Consider the following 16,029-nt stretch of genomic DNA (forward strand, 5'->3'; position numbering starts at 1 on the left):
CCCCCTCCTAGGTGACCCACTTCTGTCTACCTCAGCTGCTTCCGCTCCTGAAGCATACCACTTCTTACCTCCATGAGGTGTTCGAGTTTTACGAGGAGATTCTCACTTGCCGATACCCATATACCTGCTTCAAGACCGTATTTGTAGATGAATCTTACACGGAGGTCAACATCTATGCATCCATGAGTATTTTCAGGTTGTTTTTTTTTTTTTTTTTTTTTTTTTAAACATGTATTTAGCTATTAATCCAATTTGCGGAAGACCATATCATATTGTGATGGTTAGTGAGGGCAGGGCTGCAGGTAAGTGGGTCAGCAAAGTCGTGAGTAGATGAGTAGCAAGATCTCCAGGAGCAGGGCAATATAGTTTAGCCATTTCTTATATAGGGAACGTGTCATGTCCACAAACGCTACTAACATGCAGGTATTGGGTTAATCTGCAGGTTACTAGCGTTACATTGCTGCCTGTCCGCCGCACAGAAAGTGCAGCTACCAGGAGAAAGTATATGTTATTTCTCCCTGGAGCGGCGTGCACAGAGCTGTACACACCCTGGCACTTTGATTCACAGCTCGTTATACACAGACGTGCTGCAGCGCGAGCTGTCAATCATAGTGTCTGGGCGTTCTTACAGCCTCCGCCATCCACCCGCGGCTGTTAAAACGTTAAATGTCGCAGTCAATCTCTGACATCGGCATTTAAGTCGCACAAACCGGATGTGCGTCACAAACCCCACCCATTGGCGCCCCTGCTACATGATGGCGGGGCACCGATGAGTTGGGATGACAGCCTGGGGTTTGCAGAAGACCCCCGTGCTTGACATTGCAGATCTCCTATGGGGAGATGATGATTTCTGCTACACATAGCAGGGCTGAAGCTGCCATGGAGACTATTGAAGCAAGTAAAAAAAAATGTTTTAAAAAATATAAAAAAAAATATAAAAGTTCAAATCACCCGGCCTTTGCCCCATTCAAAATATAACAATGCAAAAAAAATACACCTATTTGGCATCGCTGAGTTCAGAATCGCCCGATCTATCAATATATAAACTAAATTAATCCGATCAGCAAATGGCGTATTGAGAAAAAATCGAAACGCCAGAATTAGGTGTTTTTGTCGCCACTACATTGCAATAAAATGCAATAATGGTCGATTAAAACATTGTATCTACTCCAAAATGGTATCAATAAAAACGTCAGCTTGGTGCTCAAAAAATAAGCCCTCACCCGGCCCCAGATCCCAAAAAATGGAAACGCTTCGGGCCCCGGAAAATGGAACCATTTTTTTTTTTTTGCATAAAATATAAAAGAACCTATACATGTTTGGTATCTGCGATCTCGTAATGACCTGGAGAATCATAATGGCAGGTCAGTTTTAGTGTTTAGTGAACATTGTAAAAAAAATAAAAAATAATAATAATATATTGTGGAATTGCACTTTTTTTTTTACAATTTCACCGCATTTGGAATTTTTTTTCCAGTACACTATATGGTAAAATCAATGGTGTCGTTCAGAAGTACAACTCGTCCACAAAAAACAAGCCCTCACGCGGCCATATTGACTGAAAAATAAAAAAGTTATGGCTCCGAAAAGAAAGGGAGCAAAAAAACAAAAACGGATAATTGCAAGGTCCTGAAGGAGTTAATTTTCGCAGCCAGTTTTGAACAAGACCAAAACCTATTTATTAAGTCCCCTTCTTCCCATCTGCATCTCGGACAGACATCATCCCCTCTAAGGCCCATCTTACATAATGCTCTGAGAGTCCTGTAGACTCCGTGCACCAAAAATAGTTGAGACCTTCTCTGGGCCGTATCAGTGGAGATCGTCCCTGTTAATTCAAGGACATTCTCCCACTCCTCCATAGAGATATTTCCCACGTCTCTCTCCCATCTGTCTTTATCCAAGGCCATGGGGTCTCCCAAATGTTTTATAGCAAAGAATTATACAGTAGTGAAACGAATCCATTAGTCGCTTTAGCACAAAATCTAGCCCCTCAATAGTTGAGCTCCTGAGTGTAGAAATTCCTTCAGACAAGGCTTATCCCAGATATTGGTATATTTTGAGCAGGCCTACACATTCCCAGTAAGCTTTTGCAAGTCCACCAAATTTTATTTATAATGATTTGAGTATTGATCTGATAAGGAGGTGGATGTGTACCAAGCCCCGGCCACTATCCGAAGACGGAGCAGCTCCGCAAGTAAGTACTTCCGGCTGACACCGATAACAGCTGATCAGCAGGGGGTGCGGGCTATCGGACCCTAGCCAATCAGACATTGATGACCTATGCTAAGGATAGCTAAAGAGGTGGACAACCCCTTTAAGTTTGTTCTACCTAGTGCTGACAGCAGTAGTTTTCCCCCAAACACTGACTTTGTTCTTCACCTTGGTCACCATAGGACTGAGATTTAGGGGAATATAGGCCTGTGTTTTCCTTGTAATGTGAATACCAAGATATTTACATTTCTGAACTGCTGGAAAATCTGAAATACTTTCAAGAGCCACGGTGTTCCTGTTATCCAAAGGAAGTATAGCGACTCTGACCAGTTAATATTTAACCCCGAGAATAGCCCAAATCTCTCGATAGCTTCCATTATAGCGGGGAGTGAAGTATTAAAATTATTTACAAATAGTAGGTCATCGGCATATAAAGAGATCCTTTCTCCCCTACCCCCATATTTAAGGCCTTCTAACCCAGGCTGCGTCTTAATAGTACAGGCTAGAGGATCAATCACTAAGACAAGCTGCAGCGGTGACAGAGGGCAGCCCTGCCTCATCTTCCTGTATAACTCTAGTCTATCAGGAATATCTCCGTTACCCCTTACTCTAGATGTTGGGGCCCTATAATTACCCATTTAATGAAATTAGGGCCAAAGCCCATTTCTTTTAGAACAGACCATAGATCTCGCCACTGCATACTATGAAAGGCCTCCAAGGAGAGATTTGCCCTATTCTTGGGTCCGCCCGGCACGCCTGTGTATTTAGGAACAGCCTACGTAGATTAATAGCTTTAGGTTTAGAGGGCATAAAGCCTGCCTGATCGGAGTGCATTACCGAACTTATGACCATATTAAGTCTTGTTGCAAGCAGGGCTGCGGAGTCGGTAAGCCACAGTTGCGACTCCGACTCCTGGATTTTATCAGACTCCGACTCCGGCTCCGACTCCTTCATAAATGGCCAATTCGTAACAATAAATTTACTGTTGTAAAATATTAACATTGTGCTTATTCAGTTTCTCACCATCATATAAGTAATCAGACCACTTAGAGCAAAAACTATATTTATTAGAATACAATTAGAATATAGCAAATAACTTTTCTAAACTTTTCTAAACTCTTGTAAGTAAATATGCAATAAACACTGTTATGCAGTTAATAAGAAGAAATCTATAAATTTGTCCTCAGAAAAAGTATTGCCTCTGTCAGATCCTCCTTCATGGATGCCCTCAAATCTGATCTAATTATTTTGAGAGCAGAGAACAACCTCTCTACACTAACTTGGGTTGGTGGCAAAGCAGTAACCACTCGGGCACCATCTCTGACAATGTCAGGATACAGAGGAATCGCTTGTTGCACTGTTATTTTTGATGAACGGTCAAATTTCTCAATTTCTTTTAGTGCACATGAAAAATTCTGCTGAAATGTACTGGCTGTGTTCTTTGATGGGGATGACTCTTCTTCTATGCGGGAACACTTTGCACGGTCCTTGTGATCCAAATATTTTTCGAAATTAAATTCTTCATCAGTTGATGATGAGGGTGAAGATGTGGCAGGACGACCAAATTCTTCTTGTTCCTCCTGACTGTTCTGCAACCCTTTCATCCTTACTGCTATTTCAAACAGAGCTTCTTTTCCTTTAGTTAGCTGTTGATCATCTAGAAGAATCCGATGCATTGGGTCTACATGAACAGCTGCCAAAAGAATGTTATTTTGTAATAGTAGCTCCTCTCTCCGTTTCATTGATGTAGCAATGCCACTTGCAATTAACCCTCCTCTTTGGGACAGGCAAAACATCAGGTTCTTCCACTCCTTTAAGAAAATGCCTGGAGTTAAGTCCTCTGCTTGTAATTTTTTAGTCACTGTAAATGGGTGCTCTAGCAATTTTTCCAGCTCAGTCACCTGATTCCACTGACTTTCATTTAGCGTCAGTTGAGGGTTAGCCATGTCTACAAGAAAGGTTTTCAGTTCAACCAAGCGCTGAATCATTAAGTAAGTACTGCCCCATCGTGTGGCTTGATCAATAATTGCCCCTTTCCAGCACGTCTCTTCAAAATTGAGTCAACTTTAGGAGTTCTGGCAACAGTAGCCAATTTTCTCACCTTGCCAATCAGTGCAGCAGCATGTCCTTCTTGCAGACTGTCTCTTATAGCCAGCTGTAGCGTATGCACAACACAGCCCATGTGATGAATGAAAGAACGTATTGACACAGTTTCAACAAGATCATCTAAACTATCATGTTGCTGTTCATCTGAAGCAACTTCAGTTTGCTCCTCAGTTACAATACTGTGTTCCTCTATTTCAAACTTTTCTGTGTCTGTGGACCCAGAATGTTCTTCTAGCTGCTGGTCACCATCATTACTCTCATTCATTAGCTTAATAGTACTTATCATATTTGAAGCATTGTCAGTTACGACAGAAAGAACTTGCTCTTTTTTAAGTTCATAGTCTTGCAGAACCTTTTCCACCAAGACTTGGAGAAACTCACTGGTGTGATGAGCTTTGGTGTCTTTTACTGCCAATATCTTGGTAACTATTTCATTTTTGTCACAAACAAATCGGACATTGATGGCAAAATAGTTCACTCTGTGACGTGTGCAGGCATCCATTTTAAGAAACAGAAAGCGTCCCTTGAGAGTTTTTTTAAGTTCTTCCTTTTGTTTAAAAGCTTCTTCGATTACTAATTTTCTAATACTCTCTCTCTCCAGAGAAACACCAAGCTTGCAGGCCATTTCCCCATTCAGACACATAAAAGCTGGTCGTGAAAATAATGAAATAGGCACACTATCCTTCACAACAAGCTCTATGATCTGTTTTTTAAATGTATCTACTGTCATTGTCACAGTAACTTTGTCACTGACAAAATATCTTGCAACTGATGGCTGCAAAGTTCTCTGCTCCTTTGTTTGGCTGGAAGAGCTGGGCACTGGTTCATTGGTTTGGATGCAGTCTTTCTCATCCACTGCTTTCAGTACTTCTGGATGAAAGCGCTGTAAATGTCTCTTTAGATTAGAAGCTCTGGTAGGAGCATTTTTATCTTTGCCTGAATATGCACTGATCTTGGCTTCACAGCATTTGTTTTCGTCTGGATCATTTGTCATACACTGACAGACATAATGTTTTCTATCTTGAGTGATGGTGAAATGTTCAAATACAGCTGATTTAATGTGACGCTTCTTTGACATTCTCAGGTTTTTAATTCTGCATTTACAATCCAAATGACAATTGTTTTTCCTAAAAACAATTGTACAAAATTATTGCCAGGTCGTACAACTGATATAGTGGTCAGTAATACTGTTATTCCTCATGTACTCACAGTTAACTGATGCAAAGTTTGTTGAAAGGATAATACTTCTTACAGTCTTCCTGTTCTGAGTAGCAGCTGTGAGATGCTTGGAAGACCCACACCTAGTAAACATCTAGTCTAGAGGAGGAGCTTTACTACTAAGAATTTGCAACACATTTTCACTTTCAGTTTCATACATTGTAAGTAGGGGGGTTGGGGCAGCATGAGGTTAACCAAATATAAGATTAGATAAGGGCAGTGGAGAACAGTGACACACAAGAAGTAAAGGCCCCGTCACACTAAGCGATGCAGCAGCGATCCCGACAACGATACGACCTGTCAGGGATCGTTGCTGCATCGCTAATACATCGCTGGTGAGCTGTCAAACAGGCAGGCTCACCAGCGATCAGGGGAGCAACGATATCGTGGAAAGAATCGTTCCACGATGTCCTGCTCCCGTTACCAGCCTGCTGCAAGCAGGAGCAGGCTGGTAACTATGGTAAACATCGGGTTACTAAGTGCGCGTGTGCCCCTAGTAACCCGCTGTTTACCATGGATACCACTCTGCTACCGTGCGCTGGAGCCTCCGCTCACAGTAGCAGAGTGGTATCTATGGTAAACAGCGGGTTACTAAGTGCGCGCGTGCCCCTAGTAACCCGATGTTTACCATGGTTACCAGCCAGATCGTTGGTCCCGCTGGTCACACACAGCGATGTGTGCTGGCCAGCGGGAGGCCAACGACCAAAAAATGGTCCAGGACACTTTGCAACGATCAGCGACCTCACAGCAGGGGCCTGATCGTTGCAAAGTGTCACACATAGCGACATCGCTGGTGAGGTCGCTGGTGAGTCACCAAAACCGTGACACAGCAGCGATCTCGCTAGCGATATCGCTTAGTGTGACGGGGCCTTAAGAAATGTCTCTATCTCCAGCAGAACTGCTTATCACTGTTGTTCATAGTTTGATAGAACATATATATTTGAGTAACATTTATAAAATTCATATGAAAGTTCAATTATGAAATATTAATACATTTTTTTTAAAGCTGGAGTCTGAGTCGGTACATTTCTACCGACTCCGACTCCAACCAAAACTAACTCCGACTCCACGACTCCGACTCAGACACCACAGCCCTGGTTGCAAGAATTTTGGCCAGAGTCTTGACATCAGACATCAACAAAGAGATAGACTTTCTCCTTGTACTTGTGTCTGCGACATGGCACCCAGCCTACATTGCTGCCTCCGTCCCTGAGATGTCCTGCGAAGTGGCGACCAGCCTACATTGCTGCCTCTGTCCCTGAGATGTCCTGCGACGTGGCGCCCAGCCTGCATTGCTGCCTCTGTCCTTGAGAAGTCCTGCGACGTGGCGCCCAGCCTGCATTGCTGCCTCTGTCCTTGAGATGTCCTGTGACGTGGCGCCCAGCCTGCATTGCTGCCTCCGTCTCTGAGATGTCCTGTGACGTGGCGCCCAGCCTGCATTGCTGCCTCCGTCCCTGAGATGTCCTGCGACGTGGCGCCCAGCCTGCATTGCTGCCTCCGTCCCTGAGATGTCCTGCGACGTGGCGCCCAGCCTGCATTGCTGCCTCCGTCCCTGAGATGTCCTGCGACGTGGCGCCCAGCCTGCATTGCTGCCTCCGTCCCTGAGATGTCCTGCGACGTGGCGCCCAGCCTGCATTGCTGCCTCCGTCCCTGAGATGTCCTGCGACGTGGCGCCCAGCCTGCATTACTGCCTCCGTCCCTGAGATGTCCTGCGATGTGGCACCCAGCCTGCATTGTTGCCTCTGTCCCTGAGATGTCCTGCGACGTGGTGCCCAGCCTACATTGCAGCCTCTGTCCCTGAGATGTCCTGCGACGTGGCACCCAGCCTGCATTGCTGCCTGCGTCCCTGAGATGTCCTGCGACGTGGCGTCCAGCCTGCATTGCTGCCTCCGTCCCTGAGATGTCCTGCGACTTGGCGCCCAGCCTGCATTGCTGCCTCCGTCCCTGAGATGTCCTGCGACGTGGCGCCCAGCCAAGTCGTGTCTTGCCACACGGGAAAAAAAAGCTAATCTTGTAAATTAAATTTACTTAAATTTATTTTTACTGTTTTTGCAGCACAAACTTATTGCACAGCGCCATGATTATCGACCAGACGCCGCTGACCAGAAGATGCCTTGCGGAGTCGCTGGCCGAGCAGTTCTTTGGTTGCTTCATTTCTAGGATGTCATGGTAAAGTGAGACCATGCTGCCGATTCTCATTTATTACGGTCTCCTTTTAAATCACTGTCAGCACAGAATGATTGTTCAAACCAAGCACAGGCGCTCCGTGCACCCACCGCCCGGCCAAACATAAGTGTAACTTCCCACCTGCTCGTTGTCCATCTATCTCCGTCCTTCTGTCTATTACGTCGGAGCTGTCAATGAATTAGGAGGGAGCGGAGATAAAGAGAGAAGATGCACTTAAATGCTTGGCGCGCAAAGCGAGCAATGAAGGACTGTGCTTGGTTTGAACAGTCATTCTGTGCTGACACACTCTCTTTAAGATATGTCATTGTTGGAATTTCAGATTTTTTTTTTCAATAATGATAAATAAAATGGCTCTGCTACAAATGTCTCCCAATTTAGAGGCCATATAAAAGGCTGTTCTATAAGTCCGTGCTGATTACTGCGATGTACTAATTGCTGCTGTTTCATCCTCAGGTCTGATGAGTGGGTGCTGAAGGGCATCTCTGGGTATATTTACGGGCTCTGGATGAAGAAAACATTTGGTGTAAATCAGTATCGGCACTGGATCAAAGAAGTGAGGAGATTGTGTTCTGTACCATCTTTTGTAACTCTATGGAGTATAATAGGGGGGGACTCCATGGAGTATACTGGGGGGGTAAGCTTTTCATCAGGGTTTACCGGGGGCGAGGACTGTGCCTAGACAGAGTATACAAGGAGGGGGGCAACTCAACAGAATTTACCAGGAGGGTGGCAACTCGACAGAGTATATAAGGAAAAAGGAGACTCGGAGGAGTATACCGGGTAGGGGGGGGGGGCAAGACCTGACAGTGCGTCAATGGGGGCTACTCGACAGTGTACGAGGAGGAGGGAGACTCGACGCGGAGTATACCGGGGGGGGGGGTGGCACCACTCTTGGCGGAGTGTATGGGCATTGGCGACTCAACGGAGTATACGACGAGGAAGGAGATTCGACAGAGAATACCAGGAGGGAGGGGAGAATGGCACCACTCGGCGGAATATATGGGAGTGGGCAACTCAGCGGAGTATACGTGGGGGTGCCACTCGATGGAGTATATGGGTGTGGGTGGTTGGCGACTCGATGCAGTATACGAGGGGCGTGAGGAGGAGATGTTGCATCTCATTGGCGTATACTGGGGGCACATCTCGATGATGGATTATACCGGTGGTGGTGCGACTTGATTGAGTGCACAATGCTAAGGCCTCATTCAGATGTAGTTTTTTTTCACACACACCCAGTATAATCTAGTGCACCGTCCATAATTCTGTTTTTCATTTTGTTTGCATACGAGAATATCAGATATCACACTGATGGTGAAACCGAACACTTGGACCAAAAATTGTTGAAAATCAGATCCAGCACGCTGATGGGAAACAGTCAGTTTTTCCAGTATGTAAAAAAAAGAAGGACATCTGAGCGAGGCCTAACCTGACTTGAGAGTGCGAAAGTGACCCGACAGGATGTACCAACCGAGCTCTTCTCCATATGATGTGACTGAATATCTGCTGCTGTGGAGCTGAGCTAGTTTGCATAGCATTGAATTAATGTGACCACCAGGGGGCAGCACAAGCCGCCTTCTCTTTGGCCGTTCTATTACATACACGTTTCTTTTATGGCTGCCTCCTTTACAATTGTTTGGCCGCCTGAATCTAATCTAAGTAATCTGTGTTCTGTTTCCTAGGAGCTGGATAAGATTGTGGCCTACGAGCTGAAAACTGGCGGCGTGTTACTGCACCCAATATTCTCTGTTGGAAAAGAGAAGGATAAGTACGGACTTATCTTATTTTTTATTAAGACTTGTACGTGAGCAAAAGATAAATAGATTAGTAACGTAATGGAAGTGTGATCAAAACATTACAGTTCTTTTTAATATACAATGTATAAGCCGGTGTAAAGATACATAGTTATGGATTACCGGATTGGCATTATTTAACCCTTTAACAACAATACAATTTTTTCCCTTTCTTCCAAGAGCCATAACTTTTTTTTTTGTCCATTGTTTTTTCCCCCACATAATTCTGCCATTGTTTCTTTTTTTTTTTTTTTTTCAGCAGTGGGGGGGGCGGGTTGAGTTCATTTTTACAGCGTTTAATATGTGGTAATAATGACCTGGCAGCACGATTCACCGAATCAGTTTAATTATAGCTATAGCAAACTTTTTTTTTTTACAAATAATATGAAATTTTTTTTATTACATTTTTTTTATTTTTTGTCTGTGAACCTGTGTAAGGGCTTGAGTTCAAAGATCTCATTGTGGCTTGATCTCTCTGTTCTTGACCCCGGCTTTGTACTTTTAACCTGTACACCTTGTCCGGTCCTCGGACTGTCTGATCACGTCTCTGTCTTCACCTTTTATGCCTTGTATTTCTGCCTTTGACCCTCTGGTCAGCTGCTGCAGGTCCGGGGACTGCCCTGGAGTGGTATCTGGTGACTACCCTAAAGGCCCAAGCCAATCCTCACCATCAGAGGCTCTTATAAAGACCAGGTAGTCACTTAGTTATGCCTCTCTAGCATAACCTGGCCAGTGGCGCAGTGGGTCCACACTCACCGCCGTCACACTGTATACTACAAATAACCTATATATAACTCAGTCTTTGGTTACTGAGGCTTTTAGGGACTTTTGAAGGGTTATTCCCATCTTTATACATGGATATTTTCAGATAGTGCTCGTAGAGACAAGCAATTTTGTAATTTACTGCTTATTAAAATTTGCAGCCGTTCTTGAGATGCAAACACTTTTTAAATTTCTTTTCTTTACAGCTCGTTGCCTAGGAGACCGACCACCGCTGCCGCCTAGTTTGTAAACGCTGCACTGAAGTCGGCCACTTCAGGTTTGCGATCCTAGCCAACTTCAAAAGAGCGCTTACAAACTCAGGGGTGGTCGGTCCCCAAGGCAACAAGCTGTAAACAAAAGGAAAAAGAAGTGTCAATATCTAAAGAATGGCTTAAAATTTTAATAAACAGTAAATTGCAAAATTGCTTGTGTTTACAAGCACTATCCCACAACATTTATTTATGAAGATGGAGTAACCTTTTAAGTGAATAAACAGTAGCGATTGGCGCTCTCTGCATTCACTGCTGTTTGAGGCAGGTGCTGTCTGTATAACACAGCTGGCACCTGCCCTGCATGGAGCGAGCTCAGCTCCTGAGCCCTCTCCATAGACCTGGACCCTCCATAAGATTTATTATTATGTCATGGGAATTTAGGTTTTAAAGAGGACCTTTCACCAAATTTTTCATGTTGAACTGGACACACAAAGTAATAGGTGCAAAAGAATAAAACTTTTGACAGTTTGATGTTATTTTCTGCTCCACATCCTGTGTCCTGGCATCAGCTGTGTTCTCACAGCCATCACTTCCTCTTCAGGATCCTCTGCTCTCATCTGACTACATTTCCCATCATTCCTTGTGCTGGGCTGCAAGCCAGCAGTGAGCACAGACCTGTAACTCCACCTAAAACCCTCTCACTCCTCCCCCAGTATCACACACAGCCCCCACACGATCTCCTGTAAAGATCACTGGTACAGGGAATAGAAGTAATGCACAAAGCACCTGAACAGCAGCACTGGTAATAAAGATTATACCCTACTCCCCCGGACGGAAGGATGAGCAGACTGTATGGGATATCATAGTTATATGAGAAAGACAGGTAAATAGAAGAAATAGAGGTGGATTAAGAGTAGCCAGGACCCCAAGCAGTTTAGGGTGTGTGGGGCCCCCAGTACCCGATGTACCGTGTGACATGTTGCATGATGTTTTTGGGAGCTCATGTGAAAAGTCACATGCTCTCGTGCACATCTACAGATGCAAGGAGACCGAAACAGCGCTGTGCCAATTTTTTTCCCTTCCATACAGCGCCATACATAACAATAGAGAATACTATGTAATAAGGGATGGCACAATACATAACTATAGAAGACAATATGTAATAAGTGATGGCATAATATATAACAAAGACTATCTAATAAGGGACGGTTTTGTACATTACTAGAGGATGCTATGTAATAAGGGATGATGCTAAACATAAGAGAGGATGCTATGGAATAAGGGACGGCGCTGTACATAATGAGAGGATGCTATGTAATAAGGGATGGCACAATACATAACAATAAAAGACAATATGTAATAGGGGACAGTGCTGTACATAAGAGAGGATGCTATGTAATAAGGGATGATGCTGCACATAACAAGAGAGGATGCTATGTAATAAAGGATGGCGTAATACATAACAATAGAAAACACTAATAAGAGGAGTCGCTGGGGGGATCTATCAGTGCATTGAGTGGGGGATGTATGAGTGCATTAGGGGAGATGTATCGGAGCACTGGGGAGCGGGTGTATCGGAGCACCGGGGAGCGGGTATATTGGAGCACTGGGGATCGGGTGTATCGGAGCACTGGGGAGCGGGGGTGTATCGTTGCACTGGGGAGCGGGGGTGTAGCGTTGCACTGGGGAGCGGGGGTGTAGCGTTGCACTGGGGAGTGGGTGTATTGGTGCACTGGGGAGCGGGTGTATTGGTGCACTGGGGAGCAGGTGTATTGGTGCACTTGGGATCAGGTGTATTGGTGCACTTGGGAGCAGGTGTATTGGTGCACTTGGGAGCAGGTGTATCGGTGCACTGGGGAGCAGGTGTATCGGTGCACTGGGGAGCAGGTGTATCGGTGCACTGGGGAGCAGGTGTATCGGTGCACTGGGGAGCAGGTGTATCGGTGCACTGGGGAGGGGGGGTGTATTGGTGTACTGGGGAGTGGGTGTATTGGTGCACTGGGGAGTGGGTGTATCAGTGCATTGAGTGGGGGATGTATCGGTGCACTGGGGACCAGGTGTATCAGTGCACTGGGGAGCGGGTGTATTGGTGCACTGGGGAGCAGGTGTATTGGTGCACTGGGGAGCGGGTGTATTGGTGCACTGGGGAGTGGGTGTATTGGTGCGCTGGGGAGTGGGTGTATCAGTGCATTGAGTGGGGGATGTATCTGTGCACTGGGTAGCTGGTGTATTGGTGCACTGGGGACCAGGTGTATCAGTGCACTGGGGAGCGGGTGTATCAGTGCACTGGGGAGCGGGTGTATCGGTGCACTGGGGAGCGAGCGGGTCTATCGGTGCTCTGGGGAGTGGGGATATCGGTGCGTCGAGTGGGGGATGTATCTGTGCGTCGAGTGGGGGATGTATCTGTGCGTCGAGTGGGGGGATGTATCTGTGCGTCGAGTGGGGGGATGGATCTGTGCGTCGAGTGGGGGGTGGATCTGTGCGTCAAGTGGGGTGTGTATCGGTGCACTGGGGAGGGGGGTGTATCGGCGCACTGGGGAGGGGGGTGTATTGATGCCCTGGAGGGGGTGTTATCGGTGGACTGGGGTGGAGGGGTGTATCACTTCACTTCCGGTCCTCGACTCCTCTCAGCGTTTCCCCACCGGCACCGTTCCTGTTTATTGACCGTGAGATAGAGGCTGCGCTCCCTGAGGTCACCTGTGCTCTTCACTGTCAGTCAGCGGGGATGGTGCTGCTGGGGAGATGCTAAGAGGAGCTTATGAATACTACACTGAATTTTGGTACAAGGTGCCCAGGATGGTGACGGAATAAGACGTGGTGAGCTGCCCCGTCTCCCAGGTCCTCAGGTTTCCTAGGAATATTCTTACTGACAGCGTTCGCTTTAACTTATTAAAATTCACCTATTTAAAGTAAAAATAAAATCGCTCCCCACGTGTTTATATCTTTAAAGTGGAGTGGAAAGCAGTCACCGCAAGGGATGGACGTGTGTACTGATGAGCCACATGGGAGATTACTGAAGGTCCGTTCTATACACTGCGTCACGTTATAGGGGTATTCCCATCTCAGACACACTCGATGGCTTATTATAGGAATATCCCTTTAATGAGAGATTTGGTCAGATGCTGGCCGGATGGTGGCAGATGAGGGGGTCACATATTTATTGTGGAGTTTCCAGTAGTTATAAATTAATCTTTACTTAGCGCCTATAAATCATCCAGGTTGTTCAGAGCCGCCTGTTTACACGTCTGCGCTGGAAAGATCCCAAACGATCAGGACAAAATGAACAGACTCGCACCAGTTTTCACTAAGAAGGTCAACGAAAAAATATTCAATTAATCCCTTCACTAAGAGCCATTTAATTGCATAAATTAGCACGACCGCTTTTTTTTTTTTTTGGTGTAATGTAAAAGAAGCAAATGGAACAAGGTGCTTATTATTATCCTGAATAGACCGGACCTCGCTGTAAAAACTTACTGCAATTGTCCCTGAAAAATATATGTAACCTCGGTATAGTACAGAGGTCCTAAAATAAAGCCAGCTGCTACTATCGAGTGGGCGAAAGGCAAGGAGTAACAGCGAACAGACGGCATGAACGGACTACTCAACGTTGGTGTTCTTCAACCCTTTGTGGCTTGTTCCCACATTGCAGGGTTTTTTTTTGCCATGCGTTTTCCACAGGTTTTTGAGTGTTGTTTTTTTTGGTTCTGAATTCACATGCTCATTGCTTATTTTCTTATTGTGGATTTGGTCCAGGATAGCATTTGGTTTTTAATAAATGATCAGGAGAAAATGGAGTGTTCTTGGCTAAAATTCAAAACCTTTTTTATTATAGATAACAAATAGAAAAGGTCCATGAAGAATCTGAATATCCTCCATAAACACGTGCCTATCTAGCATAAGTAAAGCAGATATATATATATAATATATATATATATATATATATATATATATATATATATATATATATATATATATACATACATATACACACAGGTGCTTATCACTAAATTAGAATATCATCAAGAAGTTAATTTATTTCAGTTCTTAAATACAAAAAGTGAAACTCATATATTATATACACTGCGTGCAGAATTATAAGGCAAATGAGTATTTTGATCACATGATACTTTTTATACATGTTGTCCTACTCCAAGCTGCATAGACTGGAGAGCCAACTACCAATGAAGTAAATCTGGTGATGTGCATCTCTGTAATGAGGAGGGGTGTTGACTAATGACATCAACACCCTATATAAGGTGTGCTTAATTATTAGACAACTTCCTTTCCTTTGGCAAAATGGGTCAGAAGAGAGATTTGACGGGCTCTGAAAAGTCCAAAATTGTGAAATGTCTTGCAGAGGGATGCAGCAGTCTAGAAATTTCCAAACTTTTGAAGAGTGATCACCGAATAATCAAGCGTTTCATGGCAAATAGCCAACAGGGTAGCAAGAAGCATGTTGGCCAAAAAAAGGCGCAAAATAACTGCCCATGAATTGAGGAAAATCAAGCGTGAAGCTGCCAAGATGCCATTCGCCACCAGTTTTGCCATATTTCAGAGCTGCAACGTTACTGGAGTATCAAAAAGCACAAGGTGTGCGATACTCAGGGACATGGCCAAGGTAAGGAAGGCAGAAAAACCACCACCTATGACCAAGAAACATAAGATAAAACGTCAAGAATGGGCCAAGAAATATCTTAAGACTGATTTTTCAAAGGTTTTATGGACTGATGAAATGAGAGTGACTCTTGATGGGCCAGATGGATGGGCCAGAGGCTGGATCAGTAAAGGGCAGAGAGCTCCACTCCGACTCAGACGCCAGCAAGGTGGAGGTGGGGTACTGGTATGGGCTGGTATCATCAAAGATGAACTTGTGGGACCTTTTCGGGTTGTGGATGGAGTGAAGCTCAACTCCCAGACCTACTGCCAGTTTCTATAAGACAACTTCTTCAAGCAGTGGTACAGGAAGAAGTCGGTATCGTTCAAGAAAAACTTGATTTTCATGCAGAACAATGCTTCATCACATGCATCCAACTACTCCACAGCGTGGCTGGCCAGTGAAGGTCTAAAAGAAGAAAAAATAATGACATGGCCCCCTTGTTCACCTGATCTGAACCCCATAGAGAACCTGTGGTCCATCATAAAATGTGAGATCTACAGGGAGGGAAAACAGTACACCTCTCGGAACAGTGTCTGGGAGGCTGTGGTGGCTGCTGCACGCAATGTTGATCGAAAACAGATCAAGCAACTGACAGAATCTATGGATGGAAGGCTGTTGAGTGTCATCATAAAGAAAGGTGGCTATATTGATCACTAATTTTTTTAGGTTTTTGGTTTTGCATGTCAGAAATGTTTATTTCTAAATTTTGTGCACTGATATTGGTTTACCTGGTGAAAATAAACAAGTGAGATGGGATTATATTTGGTTTTTATTAAGTTGCCTAATAATTCTGCACAGTAATAGTTATCTCCACAAACAGATATCCTCCTAAGATAGCCAAATCTAAAAAAAAAACACTCCAACTTCCAAAAATATTAAGCTTGGA

The 16,029-nt window shown here is 44.8% G+C and overlaps 1 protein-coding gene across 4 annotated transcripts in view; it reads left to right on the forward strand.

Annotated features, from left to right (window-relative positions):
• The window catches only part of TAF2 (TATA-box binding protein associated factor 2), a 249,454-nt gene that overhangs the window by 137,246 nt on the left and 96,179 nt on the right, over positions 1-16,029 (forward strand). For all 4 annotated transcript variants that reach the window (XM_073679808.1, XM_073679810.1, XM_073679809.1 and 1 more), the window contains exons 7-10: positions 12-196; positions 7,591-7,704; positions 8,176-8,275; positions 9,402-9,487. In XM_073679808.1, coding sequence (XP_073535909.1) covers positions 12-196; positions 7,591-7,704; positions 8,176-8,275; positions 9,402-9,487 — 485 coding nt within the window. The remainder of the gene's footprint in view (positions 1-11; positions 197-7,590; positions 7,705-8,175; positions 8,276-9,401; positions 9,488-16,029) is intronic.

This window comes from Phyllobates terribilis, unplaced genomic scaffold (assembly GCF_046119375.1).
Source record: "Phyllobates terribilis strain yellow unplaced genomic scaffold, ASM4611937v1 Scaffold_4__5_contigs__length_816908805, whole genome shotgun sequence".
Taxonomy (NCBI): Eukaryota; Metazoa; Chordata; class Amphibia; order Anura; family Dendrobatidae; genus Phyllobates; species Phyllobates terribilis.